Source organism: Bos indicus, chromosome 27, assembly GCF_029378745.1.
Source record: "Bos indicus isolate NIAB-ARS_2022 breed Sahiwal x Tharparkar chromosome 27, NIAB-ARS_B.indTharparkar_mat_pri_1.0, whole genome shotgun sequence".
NCBI classification, from domain to species: domain Eukaryota; kingdom Metazoa; phylum Chordata; class Mammalia; order Artiodactyla; family Bovidae; genus Bos; species Bos indicus.
In genome coordinates this window covers 37,260,268-37,287,998 of record NC_091786.1, presented here as the reverse complement: position 1 = coordinate 37,287,998, position 27,731 = coordinate 37,260,268, and the positions used below count along the sequence as shown (strand labels likewise).

The following is a 27,731-nucleotide window of genomic DNA, read 5'->3' as shown; positions in this document are numbered from 1 at the left end:
CCCTCTGGGCCCTCCCTGCCCTCCTTCCCTGTGTCCTGGTTCCCTCACTGGGGGTTTTGCATTGAGGTCCTGTGTCCATGAACATGCTCGTAGGCCTGGGTAGGGTGTGGAGGGGCGCATCACTCAGTCCCCCCACACCCTCTGAAGGGGCCTGGGAGTGGACGGGGGACAGACACAGGCACAAATCGCTCATGTAAGTGTAAGACGTGTTGTTTCAGTTTTCTCTTCTGTATGGTGGTCAGAGCAGCCCTATTGCCTTCAAGTCAATTGCAGATGATATTAACCTCTGTTGATATCAGGCTCTAGAGCTCAGGGTGAGAGGGAATTAATTCCTTGTCTAGTGCTGAGATGTTGGAGCTGCAAGGAGCCTTAAAGATGAAGAAAGAGGAAACAGACTCTGGGAGTTGTCCAAGGGAGCCCCAGGGTGGGCCAGGCTGGAACTCAAGTCTGCTAACCCAGGGCTGCCGAATACCTGGGGGAATTCTGAAATATCCCCAGGGGCCTCCGGTATACAAACATAGCCACTAACTTCAGCAAAACAGAGGCCCATGCAGATTTTCCTAGGTCCAGTGGCTCCTGTCATTCAAAAAACTCACCTGTTCTGCTGTGTGTGCAGTGCTGTTCTGGGCACCGAGGGACCACAGTGACTGTGACAGACACGGCCTCCCCACACCCAGTCTCAAAACTCCCACCCATGTGTCTGCAAACAAGCACTGCTAAGTGTGAAAGGCTTACAAAAAAGAGTGAAATGATGCCATCTGTAGCAACTGGGATGGACCTAGAGGTTTTCATATTAAGTGAATTAAGTCAGAGAAAGATAAATATCATATGATATCACTTATTTTTTTTTCCTTCTCTATACAAATTTATTTTATTTTATTATTTTTTTAATTTAATTTTTAAACTTTACATAATTGTATTAGTTTTGCCAAATATCAAAATGAATCCGCCACAATGATATCACTTATGTATTGAATCTAATTAACAATGATACAGATGAACTCATTTACAAAACAAAAGCAGACTCACAGACATAGAAAACAAACTTACGGTTACCAGGGGTAAGGGAAAAGGAGCGGTAAATTAAGGGTCTGGGGTCAACAGATACACACTACTATATATAAAACTTTAAACAACAGGGACCTACTGCACAGGGAAGGAAGCTTAATATGTTACATAACCTATAGCAGACGAGAACCTGTGTGTGTGTATATATAATATAGATATATAACAGAATTGCTTTACACCTGAAACTAACATAACATTGTAAATCAACTATAATTAAAATAACTACAAATAGGGTCACTAGCCTCTAGGTTTCAGTTATCTAATCTGGAAAATGGAAAGACCACCTTAGATGACTTGTAATACAGATGCTGTCTGGTTCCCCTGCGTCTCAGTAATTCTGTTGCTGTTAGTGCTTGGTGATGGACTTAATCTGGAAACATCCTCAAAAAGTTGAAATGACAGCAAAGAATACCACCTTATATCAACAAAAGACCTCATTAATAGTGAAGCCATGGGACTCTGGGCCCTTTGTGATCCAAATAACATAGCAACTAAAAATACAAGGGAAAAGCTGTTAGAACTCAGAAATTACTATGTCTAAGTCTGTGACAAATGAAGACAGAAGTACTTAGGAATGTAAAGGATTTGAGTAGATTTATAGTAGTGTAACTGGGCTTCCCTGGTAATTCAGATGGTGAAGAATCTGCCTGCAATGCAAGAGACTGGGTTCAATCCCTGAGTCAGGAAGATCCCCCTGGAGAAGGGAATGGCTACCCACTCCGGTGTTCTTACCTGGAGAATCCCCATGGACAGAGGAGCCTGGCAGGATACAGTCCATAGGGTCGCAAAGAGTTGGACACGACTGAAGCTGCTTAGCATATATACTTAGCAAGCAGGATACAGTCCATAGGGTCACAAAGAGTTGGACACGACGGAAGCTGCTTAGCATATATACTTAGCAAGCACACATGAAAAATAAATATGAAACAAGAAGTGGGGAGGGCAGTGGAAAACCTGATCAGAACAGTAGGAAGAAATTAAGGAAGTTCTCCAAAAACAATTCTCACCTGAAAACGCGAAAGGAGGAAAATGCTGCTTGACTCCAGACCTCGACGGAGTCACTGGTTAATCTTTTCCATCTTAGAAGAGAGAATTCTCACATTAAATGAACTTGCCATAATATAGGAGAAAATAAAACAGGAAGCCCTCCAATTTGTTCTATGAAACATATACTGAATAACCTAATACTGAAACCTGATTGAAAACACCACAAACAGTCAAAGCTGTCTTTCCAGATGTATGTTGATTAAAAAAAAAAGAAAAAAAAAACTTTAAGATGCTAATAAATGACATCAACAATATTATAAAAGAACATTTCAACAGGACCACATTGATCTTCTGGGTTGTCAGAAAGTCGGCTCTGAACAGGACAGGTCTTATCTGCTGCTGATATCTACACAGGGCAGTCCCCTCACAGAGCTCAAGAAATGGGTGTTTACAGACATCTTCAGTATAGTACGGTTCATCGATCCATTAGAAAACAACGTATTGCTGTCTGTTGAGTCCATTCCAAAAAGACATTTAATAAAATTCAGCATGGATTTCTAGACATTCCTGGAATTCAGTAAAAATGACCAAGTTTGCAATTAAAAAAAAACACAAAAATTTAGAACTTTTGTCTGTCAGCAATAGCCAGTAAGAAAATGAGATAAAGAACTCCTCCATAGTTGCAACAAAAATAAGAGGTACTTCAGAAAAATCCTAATAAAGTGAGAGATGTACATGGAAAAAACACAAAGCTCTACTCACACGTCAAAGAAAACCTGCGTATGAGGCACACCGTGGTTGGGTGGGAAACTCAGTTTATAAAGACATCAGTTCTCCTCAAACACGACGCCAACCAAATGCTTACAACTTTACAGACTAAGGCTACAGTTAATTTTGTGGGCTAAACTAGCAGGAATATAAAATGATCTACAAAGAGAAACAGTGACAAGGGGAACAGCCTGGCCAGATAGTAAGTCTGTTACAAGGAAACAGGAGGCAAGTGCGTGGGGAGAGAGGGCAGATGGGCAGAGACTTTCAGGCTGGGATGACAAAAAAGTTCTGTGGACGCATGGTTACGATGGTTGCCATTAAACTGTACACTTAAAAATTGTTAACGCGACAGATTTTTGTGTTGTATATTTTACCATAATAATAAGAAATTAGATACTTGTATAAAAAAGTAGATAGGCCAGAGACAGAAACCTAGTACCTACGAGCGTGTAGTTTGACGAAGGAAAATTTTGACCAGTAAGTGATGTTGGATAACTGGCTTTCCCCCTAGAGAAACAAATTTAGACCCACAGTTGTCAAAATACGTGCTGTTATCTGATGGCTTAAATAATATTTTAGAATTACTTTAGAATAAAATAGAATTTTATTTTAGAAAATTTAAAATAAATGAGAGTTACGGGCTTCCCTGGTGGCTCAGTGGAAAGGAATCCACCTGCCACTGCAGGAGATGTGGGTTTGATCCCTGATCCAGGGTAACTGAGCCCATGCACCACAGCTCCTGAGCCTGTGCTCTGGAGCCCAGGAGCTGCAACTCCTGAGCCCATGGGCCGCAACTAGTGAAGCCCACGGGCCCTAGAGCCCGTGCTTCTCCAACAAGAGGAGTGACCACCGTGAGAAGCTTGTGCATCACAACCAGAAGGTGGCCCCACTCGCTGCAACTAGAGACCAACCCGCACGGCAACAGAGACCCAGCACGGCCAAAGTGAGTATTCTTAAATAGAGGAACGAGTTAAATACCAAATATTCAAGCCAAAGATAAATCACAGAAGAAGAGCATAGCATAGTTTAGTGTATGAAATTAGAAATTTAAAAGTGAAAGCAAAAATACTGGCTTGAGAAAATATTTGCATTAAATATCAGTTAATATTTAAATACCACATAAACAAATAAGATCTTAAATGACCTGGATAACCACGATGTGTAGTCTCTCAGAGCCAGACATCCTGGAGTGAGAAGTCAAGTGGGCCTTAGGAAGCACTGCTGCCAGTGAAGCTGGTGGAGGTGATGGAATTCCAGCAGAGCTGTTTCACATGCTGAAAGATCATGCTAGTCAAGTGCTACACTGAATATGTCAGCAAAACTGGAAAACCCAGCAGTGGCCACAGGACTGGAAAAGGTCAATCCTCATCCCAGTCCCCAAGAAAGGCAGCACTAAAGAACATTCGACTGCCGGACAGCTGTGCTCCTCTCCGCACCAGTAAGGTATGCTCAAAATCCTCCAAGCCAGGCATCAGCACTACGCGAACCATGCACTTCCAGGTGTCCAAGCTGGGTTTAGAACAGACAGAGGAACCAGAGATCAAATTGCCAACATTCGCTGGATCATAGAGAGAACATTCCAGAAAAACATCTACCTCTGTCTCATGGACTACACTAAAGCCTTTGACTTTGTGGATTATAACAGACTGGGAAAACACTGGGAGAGGTGGGAATACCAGACCATCTCAGCTGTCTGAGAAACCGTATGCGGGTCAAGAAGCAACAGTTAGAACCCTGTGTGGAACAACTGACTGGTTCAGTCAGGATTGAGAAAGGAATACAAGGCTGTTTATTGTCACCCTGTTTGAATAACTTATATACAGAGCACATCATGTGAAATACCTGGCTGGATGAAGCACAAGCTGGAATCAAGATTGGGGGAGAAATGTCAGCCTCAGATATGCAGATGATACCACTCTAATGGCAGAGAGTGAAGAAACAGAGTCTCTTGAGGGTAAAGGAGGAGAGTGAAAAACCCAGCTTAAAACTCAATATTAAAAAAACTAAGATCGTGGCATCTGGTCCCATCACTTCATGGCAAATACAAGGGGAAAAGGTAGAAGCAGTGACAGATTTCCTCTTGGGCTCTAAAATCACTGCAGATGGTGACTGCAGCCATGAAATTAAGAAGACCATTGCTTCTTGGCAGGAAAGCTATGACAAACCTAGACAGCATGTTAAGAAGCAGAGACATTACTTTGCCAACAAAGGTCTGTATAGTCAAGCTATGGTCTTTCCAGTAGTCATGTATGGATGTGAGAGTTGGACTATAAAGAAGGCTGAGCACGGAAGAATTGATGTGTTTGAACTGTGGTGTTGGAGAAGACTCTGGAGAGTCCCTTGGACTGCAAGAAGATAAAACATGTCAGTCCTAAAGGAAGTCAACCCTCAATACTCTTTGGAAGAACTGAAGCTGAAGCTGAAGCTCCAGTACTTTGGCCACCTGATGTGAAGAGCTGACTCACTGGAAAAGACCCTGATGCTGGGAAAGATTGAAGGTGGGAGGAGAAGGGGGCAGGAGAGGATGAGATGGTTGGATGGCATCACCAATGCAGTGGACATGCACTTGGGCAAACTCTGGGAGATGGTTGGGGACAGGGAGGCCTGGCGTGCTGCAGTCCGTGGGGTCTCAAAGAGTCAGACACAGCGACTGAGCAACAATAAGACGAGACACATTCAGATTCCAGTATGTAAATGGGCAAAATACATGAAGAGACCTTGTGTTATCAGGTGTTATTTTAGCTGTTTCTTAATAGATGTAAAATATTGTAGTTTTAGGTGTACAACATAATTTGATATTTTTATAGATGATACCCCATACAGTTATTATATTGATTATATTCCCCGTGCTGTATATCACATCCTTTTAATTTATTTTACACTTAGTGATTTGTACCTTTTAACCCCCTTCACCTATTTTACTCCCCTCTGGTTACTACTACTTTGTTCTCTGATTCTATGAGTCTCTATTTTGTTATACTTGTGTTAGATTCCATAGAAGTAAAAATATACAAAATTTGGGTCTCTGACTTACTCCACTAAGTGTAATACCTTCCAGGTTCATCTATATTGTTGCAAATGGCAGAATTTCATTCTGTTTTATGGCTAATATTCCTGTGTGTGTGTGTGTATATACCATTTCTCCTTTATCCATTTATCTATTGATACACACTTAGGTTGCTTCTATATCTTTGTTATTGTATGTAAATAATGTTGGGGTGCACATTTTCAAATTAGTGTTTCCATTTTCTTTCGATAAATACCCGTGAGTGGAATTGCTGGATCGCATAGCAGTTTGTATTTCCAGTTTTTTATGGAACCTCCGTACAGGTGGATACATCAATTCACACTTCCTCCAGCAGTGTCCTGGAGCCCCCTTTTCTCCATGCCTTTGCAGCATTTGTTACCTGTGGTCTTTTTGGTGATAGCCGTTCTGACAGGTGATGCTCACTATGGTTTTGATTTGTGTTTCCTGATGATGAGTGATGTTGAGCAGCTTTTCATGTGCCTGCTGCTCCTGTCTTTTTGAGAAAAATGCCTACTTAGGTCTTCTGCCCATATTTTAATCAGGTTGCTTCTTTTTTATACTGGATCGTATGAACTGTTGCCCTCTTCTTCTCCTGCCCTCAATCTTTCCCTGCATCAGGGTCTTTTCTGGTATAATCATGACATTGTTGCTAATATGGAAAAATTGGAGGGAAATTGGAAATGTTTAAATAAATTAAGGTACATCGGCCTAAGGGGTGTACCATGTTTTATGATGGTCATAAAGGTGTGAGCACTATGGGAAAATGCTTATTTTCTTAAAGCAAACAGTAGTGTTCCCTGTTGTTTACGAATATAGGCATATTTATTAAAAATAATGTAATACACAAGTGTGTAATGGAATACACAAGTGTGACAAGAGCGGTGTTCTGGGGTAACTCACGAACAGTGGCCACCTGATAACTCTGGCCACTTGATGTGAAGAGCCCACTCACTGGAAAAGACCCCGATGCTGCGAAAGACTGAAGGCAGAGGAGGAGAGGGCAGCAGAGGGTGAGATGGTTAAATGACATCACCGACTCAATGGACGTGAATTTGAGCACACTCCAAGCGACAGTGAAGGGCAGGGAAGCCTGGTGCACTGCAGTCCAAGGGGTTGCAAAGGGTCAGAGACAATTTAGTTACTGAACAACTAATCGTGGGTAACTGTCCACTTCTCCTATTTCATAAACTTGCAATAATGATTCTATTTTCTGCGTTTTAAGAAGTGTTCTGAGAGAGTATGGATAACCCTAAAATTTGAGTATGTTCTCTTATGTGTGAGATAATCCAGCCTAGCTGAAGAGGGTCTGTAACAAGGAGAGTCCCACCTCAGAAGCCAGTGTCGGGAGACTTGACTGCATTTGAGGGCCAGCAGGACCAGCTAGTCTCTGTGCAGCAGAAACGTCTCGATTGTCTCCTGTGTGCTAGAAACTGGTTTTAGACAAAGGGTTTACGTACAACGATCATCTAATGCTCCTTAGGTGGGTTGTTATTTGCTACCTGGAGGCGGTACGAATTCCCAGTTAATCACAGCTTGGGTTGACAAAATGTCAGATTAACTTCCTTAAATATGCTGCTGGTTTTGCTGTTCCAGTTTGCTTCCATAAACAAGTGAAGTGCTGGATTTTATTTTTTTGGCTGACCTCAGAATACACCCTAGTTGCTCTCTGAACTTCACTGGCCCCTGCTGACTCTGAAATAATTCTGGGTCAGTGGAGACAAAGCCTGTTTCATGGAGATGTTCAGGGGCCCTCCCGGGGGCCAAGGCACCTTCATGATGCTGCTGAGCTTCATCAGAGCTTAATTGAGGTGTGAGATATTAGGCTTATCTCATGATAAGCCTTTCTCATGACTTCCATTTTTAGAAACTTAAAACTTGTGCATTTTTTTCCTTTGTAAATTTCATAAAATGAACTGCGAGGGTACAGAGAAATAGTGAATCCATGTTAACATCCTTACTTTCAAATATCTCTATTATTTGTGAAACAGGATTGACATTTTAAAACCAGTAATATTTTTGTCCCATTTGATTAATTTTTTAATCAGTAAAGTACGAGGACTGCAAAGCAGTTGGAGAAAATGTTTAAAATCAAGAGCCCTCAGTTCTCATCCTCAACCTGCCATGACTTAAAAATCTTCTCCCACCCGCTATGCCCTCTGGAAGGGCTTTTATCTTCCACAAACTGAGCCACATGGATTAGATCTTTGCCAAGATCTCCAGCGCCGACGTTTTATGATGCTTTTGTCCTAGGAGAAGCGTACGTTACCGCCGTTTCATCGTGTACGTACAGTGGGCTCACCACTGTAATCAAGTCTCCTGCCTGGGGATGCTCCAAGTAAGGGCCGTCAAGGCTGGTTGATAAAGCGCAGGGAGAATAGAAAGCATTTTCTTGGCTGAGCTTCCATTCACGTAGGGCAGAATACACGTGGAACAGCGCTTCAGAACTGTATCTGGACAGAGTAATCCTAAAATAATCATAGCTAAAATCTAGTAAGTGTTTTTAAAAGCTTTTCATCAGATTTAGGGGAAAGAACTGGTCATCTTACACTACTGGTTGAATGTAGATTGCGTCTCACCTCGGTTTGCTCTGAAATGCCTGTGTTCCTCCAGGTGGGCTCGGTGGTGGCGGTGGGCTGGATCCGCTCGCGGAAGGCCGTGGACTGGCGCCTCTTCCGCAACATCTTCGTGGCCTGGTTCGTGACGGTGCCCGTGGCCGGGCTGTTCAGTGCTGCTATCATGGCTCTCCTCATCCACGGGATCCTTCCGTTCGTGTGATCGTTCCTTGGCGGCCAGCAAACGGGGGATGGTCCGGGGCGTGTGTGTGGGTGGTGTGGGCTCACACACACACGCCGTGCCCACCACGGGCTGTCCCCCGGCCAGCGCCTCCACACCCCCCTCAGATGTTCCAGACCACACTGTCCACCTAGGTGTAGAGTCATCGTCCAGAGCTAACTTAACTACTGTACATAATACTGTGCATTCAACTGGTATTGTGGCGACATAACATGGTGCGGTTACTTATATATTAAATATATATTGTATACATAGAATAACTGCTAGTATTATTTCAGACATCCTCGAGATGGGAGTGGAGCTACCTGCCTAGACTTCAATATTCAACAAATCTTTGTACATACCGATTTCAGCGGCAGATTTTAAGAACCTTTTAAAAGGAAGTGTAGATTGGAAGACGGTGTTTTTTCCCCATTTAATATCTGTAACGTAAGTGAGACACAGGATGAGGAGGCCCGTTTGGGAAGGTGTCCATGTGCTGTTGACATACTGGAACAGGAGTTCACAAGTGCTTTCACTGAAGAATTTGTTCATATACTGTGTATTGATTATGTAATATATCATGAATTGCTTCTGTAAATACTTAAAACTGTAATTTTTTAATGGTGTGCTTCCCTTATACTTTTTTGATCAGAGAATTTTGGAAAGTACCAAAGAAGCAGCGGAATAGTTTGCCAGTATTATATTTTCATACTGTTTGTGTCCCCACCCCACCCCCACTTTCTCACTAATCCCAGGATTAATCCTGGGTGTGGCAAGACCACCTGGAGCAGGGTGTATGGTGCGATGCCAGCCCCCACCACGGGCACATCCCACTTCCGGCCCCCACCACACCCCCCTCTGCGGCCCGCGCCGGATCCTGGCCCCTCGATGGTGTCAGTGTAGAGGAGGTACCGACACGAGGACGCGTGACCGAGCACTACATGTCAAGTCCAGTTTAAACTCCCGCCCCCTCCTCCCCTGCAGCCTGAAGAATGGGACTCTGACCTCGGTCATGAGGCAAGTGCTTTAGCCTTCTAGAAATCCAGGAGTGGGGAGGGTTGACCTGTTAGACAATACACTGGACTTGAGGACTTCCGTGAGGCCTTCACAGAGCGGAGCATCCCTGGTTGCTCTGCTGTGGTCCCCCACTGGAGTCTTCTCTTTTTTTGATAGCGGGAGGAAGTACGACTAATGCAAGAGCCTGAAACTGTGGAAATGCTGCTAAAACTTTTATATTGACAAACACTTTCTCGGTACTTCATTGTGATTTTTCATTAATCAACCATATTAAATTTATAATAAAAAATGCCCCTCAAAAGTTTGCCTCTGAAGTCTTTTTCTACATACCTATGTTTTTTTTTTTTACTGAGTTTCCACAAAAATAAAAGCTATATAATTTGTTTGCTTCTATTTTCAAATACCTTTTTCCCCCTCTTATTTTACTACTGTTACCTGTTTGTGCCCAAGATACACAAGAGGAGAGAATGGCCCACAGCCCGGCCATGCGTTCACACACACTGAGCCTTCAGTGCTGAGCCGTCTGCCAAGACAGCTGGTCCCCGATGAAGCCTCTGTCACACTCTGCTCAGACTTCCCACTTCATACTTTTTCTTTTAAAGGAACTTTTCTAAAACTGTTCCTTACGTTTGGTTATACAGGGTCTTTGTTGCTGCTGCACGCTTTCTCTAGTTGCGGTGAGCAACTAGATTGAACCTATGTCCCCGGGGTTGGCAGGTGGATTCCTAACCACCACCACCACCAGGGAAGCCCCCTGCTTCACTCTTAAGTCAGCCAGACTCAGCAGCACTGGGGCCGCAGCTCGCCCATCTAGGGCTGAGGACCCAGCCAGAGCCCACGTTCTGTCTCCCTTCTTGGCTCAAGCAGCCAAGAACACAAGGACACAGCTCCCTGGAGCCTCAGGACCTTCAGAAGGACACTTCCAGCCTTTGTGGCAGAAGCCATGCTGTCTGTCTCCTTCTGGGGCTGGGAAGGTAGGAGAGGAGGAGGGCTGGCCAGGTGGAAACAGTTCTTTCTCTCCGCAAAGAGACTTGCCTGCCCTGATTTCAGGCCTTTCATGGCCCTGCTTTTGATAAAACTATAAAGAAAGTTGTTTCCTCCTAAACTTTGTAAGAAAAATAACAGCACAACAGTGTCAGGTTGCAAGCTGTGTCCTGGCAGAAGGGCTGCTGTCTCAGTCTCGTCGCCAGGGTGACAGAGGCCCCGATATGAAGCAAGACAAATGTCACAACCACGCGGGGCCCTGCAAGAGAATCGTTTCAGATGCAGGCACACAGGCTGAAAGGCTGGAGGAAGGTACTTGGTTCAAACGGAAACAGAAAGCTGGGGAAGCAACGCTCGTGTCAGTCAAACAGAATTCAAAGACTAACACAAAGACAAGGACGTTACACAATAATCAAGGATTAATCCAAGATCAATTCAAGAAGATTAGGTAACAACCGTGAGTATATATGCACCCAACATAGGAGCACCTCAATCCATAGTGCAAAGACTAACGGACATAAAGGGAGGAACTAACATTAACATAGTATCAGGAAGGGACTTGAGCACCTAACTTACATCAATGGAAGGACAGAAAATCAACCCAGAAACACTGGCTTTCAGGCCAGTCTCTGCGTTGTTATATATATATAACATTCTATGCCAAAGCGGCAGAATACACATTATTCTCAAGTGCACAAGTAACAATCTCCAGGACAGATCACAAGCTAGGCCACAAATCAATTCACAGTAAATCGAAGAAAACTGAAAGGCTGTCAGTCCTCTTTTCCAGCCACTGCACTGAACCAGCCAGTGACTGAAGACTGTGCAGAGACAAGCCTGGCCCACTGCCCCTTCCCCCTGCCGCCCCCGAGTCATCTAACTGGGATGGCCTCCTGCTCCCGTGAGGGCAGAGGAGGGACCCTCCCAAGGGGACGGGATGCTGAGTCTTTCCTTTGAGTTAATCAGCCTCTTCCTCTAAAAATGCACACGCTTCTCAGACCAGGGACCCTCCTGCGTCCCTGACTTCTTACTGTGCTGAGGTTTTGTCGCCACACGCTCTACGGTGCAGAGACAGGGGCGTGCAGCTCTGAGGGGCTCCTGGGGAATGCAGCCTCCCAGCCCGGCCTCCGGTCTCTCTTCAGGGCAGAGCCTGCACGCAGCACAGGCTGTAGACCATCAACAGAGCCAGAGCAGGATGCATTTGCTAGTCATTTCCCAAGGCCAGCAATCTAGAGGTTAAACCAAGCTGAATGTCAATTCCAGACTGTGAGTTGGGAGGTTATTGGGGAAGGGAGGGAGGAAGTCAAAAGGAACCAGACAGACGGACCTCCAGGGCAGGAGGCCTGGACCCCACAGCTAGGCTGGCACCTTCTGCTGGCAGACAACAGTGGCACCCAGTGGTGTCAAATGTACTTGCAATCATGTCCGTCTTTCCAGAACCTTTTTAAATTGCAGCAGTGAAGTCACCTCACAGAGTGTTTATTATATCATAATTCAAAGAGCTGTCAGAAAGGTCAGGAATTATCTGTGCCGCTTTGATGGCCAGAGGTAACTGAGTACCTGCCAGAGGAGTCTGGCTGCAGAAACCCCAAGCCAGGCGCACCATTCACCAGGCCCACATTCACCGAATAAACGTCCACTGCGTGCCCGTCGTGTGCCAAGCGCTGGCCCGGCCACGGGACACGAGACAGGCCTCTTGGAGCTCATCCTCGGGGCAGGTGGGTGAGCAAAACTACCAACACGAGGTGTGACTGCCCCCCGTGGGAGTGTGCCCAGAAGGCGGGAGCCAGGGTGGCGGGGGGCGCGTTCACAGAAGGGGCAGAAGGCTGGCAGAGACACCAAGAGCACCGTGACGGTGACAGCGCTGGTTCCCTGGGAGATGCTGTTTCAGAGCCCGCAGAGCAGCTGAGAAGCACTTCTGACAGGCCGCTCACAGGAAGGTCTGTAGGTGGTCAGCCACCCACCAAAGGCCAAACTAGCTGGCTGGACAGTGAGGCTGCAGAGGCGAGACTGAGGATGGCGGCAGGGTCAAGAATGAATCGATGTTAAAAGGGAAAGTCAAATAATGGTGAGGCCACAGGAGTTATAAGGCCAACAGGGGCCGGGGGTAGGGAAGGAGAGGAGGGGGACCTGGGGAGCGGAGGGGAGGTGCTGAGGGGCATTTTACGGGGGACAGCAGAGCTGGTGAGTATCTCAGCACCAGCACACTGGGGAGGCTTCCTCTCCTGGGCGACTGCACTCGACGCCTGAGGTCACCGTGAGGGGCCAGTACAGGGCCTGGCACGGAAGCTCAAACGTGCTCCTTTCTGCTACAACTGTCGTGACGAGGGTACTTAGATCACAGCCCAGCAGCCATACAATCCAATGGAGTTAACTGCGGAATAAAGGCTGAACTCCACATCCTTCTGTTACCATGTCTGGGTTACCATGTCTGGGTTACCATATCAACACAAAGACCGGCTTTTCGGCTCTACAAGAAGAAATCACTTAAAAAAAAACACACACAAAAGGGAAAAAACACTGACCTGCAGCAACCTTCCCGTCGGCCTCAGGCCGTAAATACAACTACCCTCGTCAGCAAGTTAATGAAACGCATGAGGCAGCATCTCCCCGGCAGTTTTCTGCGTCTCCTCGGGCCCCCAGCATTTCCATCCCCTGCCCTTACAAGCGCCCAGCTGAAGAGATGCCCACAGTGACAGCCTCTAACCCCAGGAACCACCAGGGCAGCCCAGCCAGCCCAGCTCAGCGTCCCATCCACGCTCAGGTTGCAGAGTTCTCCCTGAAAGACACAGGCGTCCACACACAGAATGCATTCGTCGTTTCCCCCTCACCCCTTCTCCTTTGCTGTTATACTTAATCTCCTGTGAGGGCGGTTCAACCCACAGAGACAATGAGAAAATAAAACTGTATCATGTGGCTGGTATCACAGGTGAGACCCGACATAAGAAGCGGTGGCTGGAATCTGGATTCTCACAGAGAGGACCTTTGGTGGTGGCAGGGGAATGCCTTGCAGCACTGACATTTTCAAAAGCAGTTGTGTCCAGTTGGTCTTAAGATGATTGACTTGGAAAGTGAGGAATCTGAATGGGCCAATCAGAGAATTCTAAGTATCAGTGGAACCATGTAAACAGCCCCATCTCACTGGCCATTAGGGAAATACTATTAAGACATTTTTCCTCTAAAAGTGGTAAAAAATCTTTAAGTCTGTTAACATTCAGCCTTTATGCGGATGCAGGGGAACAGGCACCCTGACCACCACTGGCAGAAACACAGGTTGGCACTGAATTTCTAAAGGGTGACTTTGTACTACTGGTCAAATGTGCACAGTACCTACGACTCAGCACCCACCTGCCAGACACTGACCCTGTGCACGTGCACTAACACAGCGGCCACTGCTGTGCACATGGCTATGCAACTTTATAAAAAAAACAGAATTACAGACAGCCCTTCCGCTGACCTACTTCATGCTGCCGAGTGGGACCGTGTGGACATACACCATCTTCATCACCACAGAAGGCTCCACTGGGCAGTGCGCCACGGGGACACTCACGGCGTGGACAGAGGTAAGTGCACAAAGGTACTCAGTGCAGCACAGTCTGTACAGCAAACTGAATACAGGAAAGAGGGGAGTAAATGAACACCACGCTGATTCAAAAGGATAAAAATGAAAAATACGAGGCACAGCTATACACACAGAAAAACTGCTTTGTTAACTTGAACAGTATGCTGCAAGACAAGACACACGTTTTCACGTTTTATAGAGACAATGACGTGGTCACTAAAGACGCTGAAAAGCATCTACAAGGATGCACGTCGCACTGCTCGCGACAGCGGGAGGGACTGGAGGGCGGACGGCAGGTTTCGCTTTTCCTCGCCACTACACGGACTGAGCCTGCTGCAACCAGCACACACACAGTGTTAAAACATTTTTCTTTCCTGGAGTTCTACTTTTAGAAAGACAATTTACCAGTAAGCCCTGAAGATAGCCAGTCTCCTCATTCCTCTTCTGAACCGCTATTTCCATCCTCTGGGCATCATTTTTCTAGATCAAAAGCCTTGTCCCGAGACCCGGGGGGCCTCGGGTGCGCCCCCTGCTCCAGCCTCGCCCCGGCAGCATTTTCCCGCTGCCCCCTCTCCACCCACTGACACTCTCGCTCCTCCCCAGCGACTTTACAGATCTACCAGGAGGACAGACTCTCTCACTGCAACTGGCAGCGAGGAGCCCAGCAGACGTGCCCCCGCCCAGCAGGACGAGGCTCGGCCCGACCCAGAGCAGCAGCAGCAGCAGCAGGGAGGCCGACACAAGTGGCGGCGACCGGCAGCAGCACAGCCCGCTCAGACCAGAGCCCGCCTGCGAGCGCTGCTCCCAGCAGAGTCGGTCACACCAAGCACGAGCACCCGGCACCGCCAAGTCCAGTCGGTTTATGTTCCAAATGTGATGGGTTTATTTTACTCTGATGCAAAACCAAGGATTCTACTACCGTACAGAGACCAATATTACAAGGTCATGGAAAAGTGGTGTGGGACATGCAGGACGCGATGGACAACTGGAGGGTCGGGTCATCTCCTCGGAACATGACACTACACCGTCGCTGAGGAACACACAGAAAGTAACACTGCGGAACTGAACTGAAACGTGGCACGAACGTGACAGCTTCCGGGAAGCCTTCAAGCACCTCCCTTAGGGTGGACTCGGTACCTAAGCTTCAGTGTGGGGAGGAGTACAATTCTTTGGAAGAATAAAAAGTTCACACTTTTGAAATTTCACAGAAGAATTTTAAGGCCAAAACATAGTGGGTTCATTTCTCTTCACCTCCAGGGACAAAGCTGATGCTTTATTCAAAACCACATTAAGCTTCTAGTTCAAATCCCAGACCGACCTTGTGCCCTCCTGCATTGAAGTTCTTTCCATCAATTAGAGCTGACAGGGTCAGTTTCACTCCTGAGAAGAAGAAGATCACAATTACTTGTAACAAGCATCACAATCAGATTATGTGTTTCCTAGAAACCACGGGTGGAGTCAGCGGCATGGGTTCAGCTGGCAGAGAGATCACAGCTATTACTAACTTAACACTAGGGATCCATAACCACCTCATCTGTAAAGCAGTCAGGACACACTCTACTTGGAGTTCAGACTTAAGAATAATGGGTGATCAACCAAACTCACAAGCCAGAGGAACCAAGTTATAATTAGAAACACAGGCACATATTTTAAAACAAAAGCAATGAATCTGTTTTACTTCAAACAACCAAATGTTACACAATTGTCTGAACTTCCCTAAAGTGACTACAGGTTGTCTGTAATTTTCATTATTCCTCATTCACCTACCCCAAGCCCACTGTCATTCATTCTCTTACTCACCTGGTCGAAGGGTCTGAGTGTAACCCAGTCCAATCAGGCTGGCATTGTTTACTTTAGCCTAAGATAAAGAGATGAAACCGAAACAGAAAATCAATTGTGCAATATGCAAGGCCAACACAACCACGTCATGCATCAGATTTCCAAACTGGAACACCTTAGGACCAATCCAGAAATACCGAAACTGAAAGCCAAATTAATAAATCTTTTAAGAAGTCAGTAGGACTAGTAGGGACAGAGGGGACCTTGAGCATGCAGCTTAAAGGCCTCGAGAAGAATGTTAAAACACCGTGTGGCCAAACATCCCTCCCTGTGCGCCGGATTCCTCTGAGATACCAGTTTTACGACCTCTGACAGGGCTAAGAGAATGAACTCTAGGGACAGAGCGATCTGGGATCAAACCCTGACACTGCTCTTACTGAGTGACCCTGGGCAGTTACCTGACCGCTCTAAGTCTCAGCTCCCTTGTCTGTAAAATGGGGGAGGAGGGCAATATTATTCACCGAACAAGAGCAGTTGTGAGGAATACATGAGATAATACATACAAAGTCTTAGCACAGGACCTGAAATTTAAGAGCTCAATTAGCATTATTAACAAGAATTACTAATGGCAATTGAGCTTCCCTAATAGCTCAGTTGGTAAAGAATCCGCCTGCAATGCAGGAGACCCCGGTTCGATTCCTGGGTCAGGAAGATCCCCTGAAGAAGGGATAGGCTACCCAGTCCAGTATTCTTGGGCTTCCCTTGTGGCTCAGCTGGTAAAGACTCCGCCTGCCATGTGGGAGACCTGGTTTCGATCCCTGGGTTGGGAAGATCCCCTGGAGAAGGGAAAGGCTGCCCACTCCAGTTTTCTTGCCTGGAGAAGTCTACGGATTGTATGGTCCTTGGGGTCGCAAAGAATCGGACACGACTGAGAGACTTTCACTAACGGCAACAGAAAAAGTGATTGAAACCCAGGAATCTATAGATAAGAAAATTTTGAGGCCAAGAGATAAAATGACTTGAGAAGGTCAGACAACAAATAGGGGAGGAACCAGGATTGAAACCCACGTTTCCTGACTTCAGGGAGATGCTCCTCTCACTACACAGTGACCAGCTCAAAGTTAATAAAGAGCACGCAAACCACGAGCACATCACGTGTCCACATCCTTACAGAGAGAGAAGTTCTGCAGTCCAGCTTGTACTTAGCAGCGATGCCGAAGCGGGTGTTGTTACTGCCAGCTGTCCACGCGAGGTTTATCGACGTTTCAATCTTCTCATTCACCTTCTGGTAGATGGACCCTCCAAACTCAGTGCCATCATTCCTGTTTTCAGGGCACAAGAAAACCTCGTTAAGTATCTAGTTTGTTACAATATGGAAACAAATTCCAAGACTATCTAAATCAGGGTCTTGTTTTATAACAACTACAGATTTCAGTAAACTTCTAGCATAAATGACTGTCAAATAAAAGTTATATAATTTATAACCACATAATTAAAGCACAGTAACATCTGATTCATTTACTTGGCTCCCCCACGATATAAATTTCTTAAACAGCATTTGACTAGGCACAAAGGCTGACACCAAGTAAATATGATCTGTATGTCTCTCAGTTGGTCATAGTACTTAGAAACTTCAAAATAGAGTTCTACAAAGATTCTGTGAAAAAACATATAAAGTAGTACACGTCAATTCTGGATTTCATTCAAAACACAATCTTAGCATAAGAAAGCACCTTCCATGCAACAGCTACCAGGCATGACCCAGGGTACTGTTTCAGAGCATCTCAGAGCTCAACCCCTGAGCTCTGATGGCTCTCCCGATAATACTTTCACCAGTTTCAATGCCTCTGTCTGCACCACTAGTGACTTTAGTCATCGTAAGTGGATTAGAGTGCCTAGTGGACGGCAATCCGCAACACTTCAAAAACAAAGAGCTAATCCTTCTCTTTCTGGGACACTGGTCGTGCCCAGTAGGCCAAGACATGAAATAACAGTTTCAAGTTCAAAGTCATGTAACCAACAGAGTGTGGCCCACAGACTTGAACCCAGGACTGCTCTGGGGACCTTGCTACTTCTGAATACAACACAGGTACCTGGGGTCACACCAGGGTACCTGAACACCTCCATAGAATTACACTGGCGCTGCTCCAGGACTCTCCGATCATTCAAGGGGTTATTCCTGATCCAAAGAGACCTGCTTCCAGAAACTGCCGAGATGAGCAGGGAACCAGAGGAAGCAGCAACACCTCTCCAAAGGACCCCTCTTATCAAAGGGAATCCTTGCCCTCGCTCTCTCCATTCCAGGCTCAGAGAGCAGCAGCGAGCACCTGCGCCAAGGGCACCACACCTGACTTCGAGGCAGCACAGCAAGGCCAGGCGTCCACCGCGGCGTTGTCACACGCAAGGCCAGCACAGCAAGGCCGGGCGTCCACTGTGGTGGCGTTACATGCAAGGCCAGCACAGCAAGGCCGGGCGTCCACCACGGCGTTGTTACACGCAAGGCCAGCACAGCAAGGCCGGGCGTCCACCACGGCGTCGTTACACGCAAGCACCACCCCCTGCCGATCGAGGCCAGCACAGCAAGGCCGGTGTCCACCGCGGCGTCATCACATGCAAGCACCACCCCCTGCCGATCTGCGCAACATGCTAACGGCTACCATCCTTCTGGGCGGCTGTGCCGGCACTAAAGGAGGAACTCCGAACTTGGAACACTCACACATGAGTGTGCAGCTGGAAGTCTGCGGCCTTGTAACCCAGGGCGAAATTATTCTGTGACAGTTTGGATTTGGCTGTGTCAAAACTCATCTGATAGCCAGCAAGCCAACCTTCAAAGGCCAACACAGCCCAGCCATAGATGGTTGGTCCTGAAAAATCTATATCAACATTACTGCCAAGACTGAAACAATCCCGTTTATATGAGGCCTTCAATTTCCCACTCTTCTTTCTGTAAAACAAACAAAAACAACATGAGCTTTTACTGCAGTCTAGGAATCTTGAGAGTAAGATCCCTTTTCTCCCCCAATGTAAATATTATTTTGGTAGAAGGCACAAATAGACAATGTTTCAAATGACTTAGCTCTACAAATGTAATTTTGCTAGGATTTGAAATATATATATTATTTTTTACCTATTCTCTACTATAAGTTCAGATGATAGTATTTCATGATTAACTTCATAAAAGCATAAGTATAAAAAGGTGCAAGATATTTCAGTACCAAATTAATAACCTGAATGCATATGTATACAGACATACAAGAAACCAAATTCCTTTAAATTTTGTTTCCAAATGGTATAAAAGGTAACACCTGACACAATTTTAGATTATTAACCTGTCACAGAGAGAAATGTACTTTATTTTTTGGTAAGCATGTTTATTTTCCTCAGGTCAGTGTTGTCTCCCTGGACAATGTGGGATAGAAGTGTACAATTCTGAAGTGAGTGAAGGAGGGGCGAGCCTGCCACACGGCTCAGGAGGACCACGCCCCACCGAGCGCCACTCCTGTAGAGACAGGCAGGCAGGAAACAACAAAATCCCCGCTTTTCAGATGAAAACACTGAGCCAGAGAAGCTGGGGGATTTACAAAGGCTAAGAAATCAAGTGAGCAGAACCGTTCTTTACACGTTCTGCTGCCAGGAGACAACACACTTTTCTCAAGATGTTAACTTCCCAGCAAGACCTCACATCCAAGAATCCTCGGGATAGCTTAAAAACATCTAGTCTCAGACCCTTCTCGCACCTGCATTTTTCCCACAATGTGCCTCTTTGAATTAGATTTACAAGTTCTTGTTCATCTGCCCAGATTTCAAATGAAAACCAGCCCCTGCCTCCGGCGTCTTCCCCGCCGTCTCCTGCACACACAGGTCTCTGCTTGCCTCCCCTTCTGAGCTCCTCCCGCAGCCCCCTCCTCTAAACCTTTCCATCCCTTCAAGAAACAAGACCATTTCAGAAAACGGGGTTGGGATAATTACCCTGTGTTCGGTACAAATATGGTATCAAGAGTCAGTTTCAACCCTTCAGCCAACTGAAAAATAAAGATTTAAATTTAACAATTAGCATTTTTCAATTCTTTTCTTGACTTGAGAAACCAATTCTAAAGTTTTCTCTAACTTATTCGCTAATAAGGAAGTCATTAAAGAAAGACAAACATTAGATTATTTCATAAATTGCCTCTTCTTCCTTTTCCTGCCCCCACCCCTCTCCCCTCACCCCAGGCTTCATCACGATTCTCACCAAAAAACGGGTGACGTAAATTAAGAGTACAAAACAACAAAATCCCAATGCGACAAAATAATCGTGATACTCTTTCGAAATTATTATGGTAACTGGACAGTTAACAAACCAACCTAGGTAACTTATTCAGCTATACAGATGCATTATCTATCTATGATAATGTGCATACAGACATACCTCAAAAACTAGTGCCCTGAATGTAGCAGGCACTTGACAAGCATCTGCTGAAAGAGTTTCTCTTTGAAAACATTAAAGAATTTTTAGAACCATTTTTCCGTGGAGTCAGTTTTGCAATGTTTACAAAAGCAAAATTAAATCACTACAAATAGCTTGGTCTGCTCAGGAGACGCCCAATGTATAACAGTAAGTAGAACTGGTCAGAACAAAAGATGTCATAATTATGTACTCACCAACAAAATCTTACTTTATAGAAACATAAAAAGAAGGCCACATGCAGAGAACAAAATACAGCGACTAGACAGTGCACGACTTCACTCAGATTATATTTGGACAAAATATATACTGTGGACACACTGATGACACAGTCTGTTCATCAGCTCATCCCCAAGATCAAGTTCACCCTACAAATAACTTCCAACACTCTCATACCTTATTCTCCCAAGAGATTTCTGTCCCAAGAGTATTGTCTGTGTTCCACTTCTGCGTGAAGGTCAGTCCATAGTTACAGATCTTGTATTTGGTCTCTAGGTTGCCTGATGCTTTCCCTGTATCAGTGTAAGCATGACCAGAAGTAGAAAATTCCTGGTAAGAAAAAACAGTTAAAATCAGCTCACCAAATAGAAAATATTCATTCCAGAAAACAGTATTCAATGCAGCAGAAACCAATACAACTGACTTTCTACCACAACCCTACTCTGCAGCAACTTACTTCCTGCTCTCCTTCTTTCCTTCTAATCTCTAGACACTTTAACCAGTTTTGCAAACTTCCCATTACTCCACCTCTCTTACTGATATTTCTGTTCCATATACCCTCTTACTAAATGGGAATCCCAAACTCTCTCTTTTAAAAGAAAAATATCTTTACTGAAAATGCCTTTCCTAAAAAGACAAAAATATCGAATCTTAAACATTTACTTCATGACATGAAAAAGACTTTGTTCTTTATCAGAACTTTTGAACTATTAGTTCATTTTAAAGTCTTTAAAAAATCCCCAAACACTGGAAGCTTTAGATTCCCTCCTTTTAATAGGGCCAGAACTTTACTGCATTAAAAACTTTTTAAAATTTTCATTGTGGTGAAATACACTTAACTTAAATTAACCATTTTTATGTGTACAGGACACTGGCATTCAGTACATTCACACTGTTACAAAAAATGTATTGCTTTTGCCCACAAAACTATCTGTAAGATTTTCAGATCTGTAAACAATGTCAATATTTGAAAGTATCTATCCATTTTTCGTAACAAAATGGAATGTTGTGAGTTATCCCTCTTCCTCCCTCTCCTCTGTCAAACAGTTACTATGAATGGCTCAGAAGAAATCCTCCTCCTAGTTAGGTTGTCCCTCAGTCCTATGACAGTAAGCAATTAGAAACACATCTCCTTCTAGGGGAAGCAAACAGTCAGCACCTGTCGCTGACAGTCTAGGAGCTGTCAAGGAAACCACACTGCTGACTGGCCCTGCCTTTAAAGCCCATCTCTGAAATACGGCCAACAGTCATGCAACGCAGCTACTCCGCCCCAGTTGTTTCACCACCTGCAATATGAATCCTTCCTCCACCAAACGCTCTGCCCCCTAACTCGCGTTCTATAGGCTGATGACACAACTGGGAAACTGTGATCTGTTTATCTACACGGCACAGCAAGTTTTCAAAGAGACTATCACACTGCACACTAAGGGCAAGGCCTTGGCAAAACACGACAAAATGCTAGCCATGTTTTAACGACTCACATCACTTTCTTTTAGTAGATCCAGCTACCGAGTGTTTTATTTTTCACATTTACCTTTTATGAACTTGTAAGTATAGCAAATATAAACCTTAATTTTGGTGCAAAAAATTAAGGTAGAAGCGTATTTAGTCTGTATTCCTTTCTTATGATCACTATTTCTTCGTCTGAAGCTCTGTCAAAAATCTAAAATACCAGAGCTCCAAATCTCAAACACAAGGCTATAATTTTCCTAAGCTGAGTTCCAGGTTCACAATTACTTCAATTCTTGTTTAATTTCATAATTAGCTCAAACAGTGCAAAACGTATTTTTACCATGCACATAACATCTACAGTTCTGCCGTAGTGCTAGTATGCAACAAAACAATCATGGAAATGCTACTGTTATAAATGGCGTATCAAAAAATAACAAGATATGATCCAGGCAGTCTGGAGCAAGGGATGAAATTTTTCCTAAATCAATACTAAAGAACAAAAACAGCCATAAAAACAAAGCACACAAATACACTGTTTTTCTTACCATCTGAATGAATATTCACAGACAACAGCAGCATGAAAGGGAGATAAAATTTTAGTTGTTGATTTTCTCAACACAAAACTACCTTGAGCAAATGTGAAATACGAATTAAAATGAGTGTGATTTTTCTGTTTTAATAGACTATATAATAAAACCCCATCTCAGGAGGGTAGTCGCATAAGTATTTATTTACTCCTAGAAAACCCGGGGAGAGAACAGTGACAAACCCGGATTAGACGGTGTAGACAAAGCACCGTAAATACTCCACACGCTTTCCGCCCTGCTAATTAAATCATCATGTCCAGAAATAAAATTTGCACTGGTTTGAATAGGCAAATACCAAAGAAAAAAAGATGCAGCCAATACGCAGAAATCAGAGAATAAGGTGAATGTCAACTTGATCTATTTGCTGAAACTTATAAAAGCTCTGGTTAGTGATGCTCTGATAATATGGTGATATAGCCTTTATTTCTTAACTTCCAGGAAAAAAAACTTAATGAACATTAATACAAGTTGACTAACCTTCTGCATGTATTTCTACACTTGTTTCAACTAATCATGATGGGACAGAGACTAAAGTTAGTTTGTTTTTGTAAAAGGGCAACAAAATTTGCATGAACCCAATAAAAAGGAAGCAAAGATTTTAGTGTACACATACATATTCACAAAAGTATAAAAATACAGCATAAAAAATACACACACACACACACACACGTATGTATACACATGTATTCTGTATCTTCTGAGACTAAGACTCAGAATACTTTTATAGACGACAAACAAAGATCCCCCCAGATTCAGCTTGACTGCCCTTGGGCTCAGGTGGCCGAGTTGCTGTCTGAAACCTGAGAGGAGGACAAAGCTGTAGGGAAGACAGCGTAGCGCCAAAGGTAACTTGACTAAACAATGATTTTCAAACAGGTTCCTTTCATTATGCTACATCTATTAACAGTATATTGAGTACTTACCACTCCACTACATGACTTGGTTCTCAGATCTATTTTGACCATGCCAAATCCTAGAGACACACACAAAAATAAGTGATGTACAAAATGTGACATGCACTCCAGTCTTTGCAATTTAGAAATTATGAAAATAGTCCCTAGTACATTTCATATGGAAAATATTCAGTATTCCTGTTAGGTGAAAGTTCCACAAGAAACTGAATTATAACAAAATTCTAACAAAAACTGAATTGTAACCAAAAATTACAACAAAATGCTAACAAAAATTAAGTGTAATTTTTAAAGCCAAAATAATAAAGACATATTTCTAAAATATAAGTTAAAAAAAACCTATGGATAAAAGAAAAATGCACTATTTTAAGAACCAAAATTATTAGAAATTATACATATATACAAGCTTAAAATACATAATTAACATCACTAGTTAATAAAAAAATCAAATGTGTACAGCACAAAAACTTAAAAATTTCAAGACTAAATTTTTAAAACCAAAACTAAATGTCTACTTGGTTTCAAACACTGTATATTCCTCCAAAGAAGTCAAAAGCCGGGTTTTCATACTCATGAAAACACTGCTATTATTTGGAGGAGGAAAAACACACTCCCTGCTTCAACTGTCCCCAGGGCTAACCAAAGGAGGCACATATATTACAGATTTATACTATTTCACCCCACAGATAACATTAAATATGCAAATATGTTTATGTACAAAACGGCTTTTAACGCTGTGGCACTCCACCTCTAAAAAAAGAAGTCTAGTGACCTGCTAATAGTTATCCCCTTAAATCTTGTGAAATAGATTAATGTTGACTTAACCTCATTTTACTGAGCACGGTATCTCCCATATCTTAGGCATTCAGTATGAATGCTTACCCCACACTGGCAATTTACAATAGCATACTTACCATATCCTTTGTTGAAGACATCTTTGGCAGCCTTTCCTAGGTCACAGTAAGTCGGTGTGTTACACATATCTTATAAAGAAAAATAAGGACAAGGGAATAGATAATATTTAGTACTTATTCACCATTCCAGTGCTCAGTTCTGTAAGATGAGGTATACAGTGTTTCTTGCTCTGCATCATTCATGCTTAACCCCTAAGGCAAGCAAAGTGCAGAGAAAGCACTGCTCCTTAAAAAAGAGCTTCCCAGAAACCTGGAGAATGAAACGATGTTTCTCATGAGATTCACGGAGGTCATCTTTCTGCTTGCATTTCAAAGAAGAGAAATTTCTTGAACACTGAAGCAGATGTTCCATTAAACTGGACTTTCACTTTTTAAAAGAATGCAAAAATGTGCATTAGTAAAACATGTCTTGAGCAGTTGTAAAGCCAGAGAGCTGTATAAAATGACAAAGTAAATTTTCTGAGGATCTGTAAAGCAGATGCAATTAAACACCTTCAGGGCTAACATTTTTGCCACTCTGAAATTCAGTTCTTAAGAACTACCACAATAATTGAAGTGTATTCATCCAGAATACACCCTCTCTCAAAACTCTTCTTAAAATACAGTGCTATAATCTAACCTATTAACCAGATAGAGGATAGATCCTACCTGCAGTAATCTGCTTACCAACAATCAGTATACACTCTAAAAGTTACAGTCTTCAAAAGCCCTAGGTGTTTCACTCCATCTTGCCTGAGGATTCAGCCAGCTTCTTTACTGCCAACATGACGCTCACTTCACAATTCTGAGGCCAATCAACACTGCTGAATATACCATCCCTTTGCCCTTTCTGCACAATAGGAAATCTCTGCCAGCAGCATCCTCAAGTCACGCTGGAGCACCTCAAGCAACCCCATTAGCCCCACTGTGCACGCTAAGTTGTCAGGCTCCTCTGTCTATGGGATTCTCCAGGAAAGAATACTGGAGTGGGTTGTCATTTCCTCCTCCAGGATCTTCCCCACCCAGGTACTGATCTGGCCTCTCCTGCGTTTCCTGCCTTGCCAGGTGGATTCTTTACCACTGAGCCACCTGGGAAGCCCCTGTTGACCCCATTACCACCCCAGTAAAATCCACAGCACCAGCAAGCCCTTGCAATTCCGATGCCTCAACCACCTACACGTTCAAACCTATTTATTTCTATTCAGCGGAGCTCTTGGTCTGGCCTCCTGCTAATAAGTTTCCGGCTATTCCACCACACCTGAACACAACACACACTTCATGGTGCACGTCTTCACTGTGAACTCATTTAAAATGTGTTCCTTAACCTAAATCTGTCCAATATGACAGACATTAGGATATGTTAAGAGAACAGAGTTTAAGAAGATATATAAAGTGGAAAGAGTAAAGATGAAGAAGATAAATGTACTGAGTCATACCATAATAAAACTTTGCTCTAGGCCACAAGGTTTCAAAGTTCTTTTCCAGAGCAATTAGTTTACAACTCAAGTCCTTTGCGTCCCAACCATCAATTTGACTTTTTACACACTGCCAACTGCAATCTGATATGACTCTTTATGATCACAAACGACGGTGGTACCTGTTGAAATTCTGCCTGAAGCCCATAATTTGGGAGGTGAAGTATAAAAACTAGGCATTACGTACTCAAATATTAAAAATGTTAAGGCTTTATAGTTTGCTTTAAAAAAAAAAAAAGGAAAGATACACTTCAGTGTTTAGAAACCTCCATCTAGGGACCCATTACAGTCTTTTTAGCATTTCGCTTCTTTTTCAAAAGCACTTGCTGGACACTACAAAAGTCGCGTTGGGGGGAGGGGGTGGGGTCGTCTGACCTCAACTGTGCCCAGTTCAAGCTTTCTTTTCCAGGCCCACGATCCCGATGGGAAATGCACTGCTGGTATGAGCAAGCAAAAACTCGAGAAGCCCCAGACACGTCACGTTCCAACACATTGCTGCGGCTCTGCCAATGCACTCGTCCGTGGACGTGCACGGCGCCCCCCGGCTGCCGGAGCCGCAGGCGGGGGCGGGGAGCGAGGGGAGGTGCCGGGGTCGGGGGTGGGGGAGCGGCGGCTACAACAGCATCACCGTGGGGCAGCCAGCTCGCCTCGCCCCCGTCAGCTGTACGTCCAGCACCCTCCCGTCAGGGGCAGGGAGTAGAGGGGCCCCCTCATGCTGGATGCCGAGGCCGAAGAGGAAGCTGGGGTTCGGGGGTTCCCGGACCCGCCTTCCCTCGAAGCCAGCCTCCCGGGGACCGGCCGGGCCCAGGCGCAGGTGGCGGCGCGGCCCGTCCGTCCCCGGAGGGGCCGGTTCCCGCTGCCCCCGCCCGCGGGCCCGCGCCCCGTTCGGCGGCCCTGCCTCCGTTAGCCGCCTCCCGCGGGTCCCTGCCGGACGGCCGCCCGCCCGCCCGGCCCCCGACCGGCCGCCAGCCCGCGGCCCCGGCTCGCCTCACCTCCGACCGGAGGGCCCGTCCGCTCCGCCAGGAGGGGCCTGTCCGCTCCGCCAGGGCACCGCTGAAGGTCTTCTTCGGACCAACGCCGTCCGCGCCTGCGCGGCCCCACGCCCGCGGCGCCTGCGCGCCCCGAGCCCCGAACCCCGCGCCGCGGCTGCGCCGGAGAGTCGCGCCGGGGGCGCGCGCCGCGACCCCGAGGCGGCCCAACACCTCCAACTGTCCGAGTGCGCGCGCGCGCGCCGCGGAGGCCGGCGCGCGGGGGCAGACGGGGTGGACATGAGCGCGCAGGCGCGGGGCCCGAGCCTTTATCCCCTGAGGGGCCCGCTCTCGCGAGAAGGCGCGGAGCCCACTAGCGACCTTTACCCGCGGAGGGGTCGCCCGCTGCCGCGTCTTTCTCCGGCGGACACCTGACAGGCCTATGAGGGGATTTCGTCTCAGAGTGACTGAAATTCAAGAATGTGGCCCTTAGGTCACCTCATCTTAACGATGAGAAACAAGGTCCCCAAGGGGTAAGTGGCATGACTTAAAGATGACACTGGAGGAGTAATCCAAAGGGAGAGAGGAGGTGGATGAGGGACAGCTCTCCTTTAGAGAAGAATTCCAACTCATAAACGTACAAGAAATTACAGAAACAGAAAATCCCCGCTTTGGAGCCACCAAGAACTGCGTCAAGCAGAATTCATCAATAGATGGTGGACGGTTGAGGATATTCGTCCAGTTCCAAAGTATTATCCCACAGATGACTTAGTGAAGAGAAAAGGTTACCTTCACATCAAACGCATCACCT

General features: G+C 45.2%; 2 protein-coding genes across 5 annotated transcripts in view; one reads left to right on the top strand and one right to left on the bottom strand.

Annotated features, from left to right (window-relative positions):
* SLC20A2 (solute carrier family 20 member 2) overlaps window positions 1-9,950 on the top strand; it is a 115,550-nt gene extending 105,600 nt beyond the window's left edge. For all 4 annotated transcript variants that reach the window (XM_070781493.1, XM_070781494.1, XM_070781492.1 and 1 more), the window contains one exon: window positions 8,465-9,950. In XM_070781493.1, coding sequence (XP_070637594.1) covers window positions 8,465-8,629 — 165 coding nt within the window. In that variant the 3' untranslated portion in view covers window positions 8,630-9,950. The remainder of the gene's footprint in view (window positions 1-8,464) is intronic.
* A 5,101-nt stretch (window positions 9,951-15,051) lies between these two features.
* Window positions 15,052-27,101, bottom strand: VDAC3 (voltage dependent anion channel 3). The gene is made up of 9 exons (XM_070781495.1): window positions 26,945-27,101; window positions 24,499-24,567; window positions 23,597-23,646; window positions 20,812-20,964; window positions 19,941-19,993; window positions 18,688-18,915; window positions 17,143-17,293; window positions 15,993-16,050; window positions 15,052-15,572 (listed from the first exon to the last, which is right to left on the bottom strand). The coding sequence occupies exons 2-9, from the start codon at window positions 24,563-24,565 to the stop codon at window positions 15,481-15,483; spliced, it is 852 nt and encodes a 283-aa protein (XP_070637596.1). The 5' UTR covers window positions 24,566-24,567; window positions 26,945-27,101; the 3' UTR covers window positions 15,052-15,480.
* Window positions 27,102-27,731: the final 630 nt, after the last annotated feature.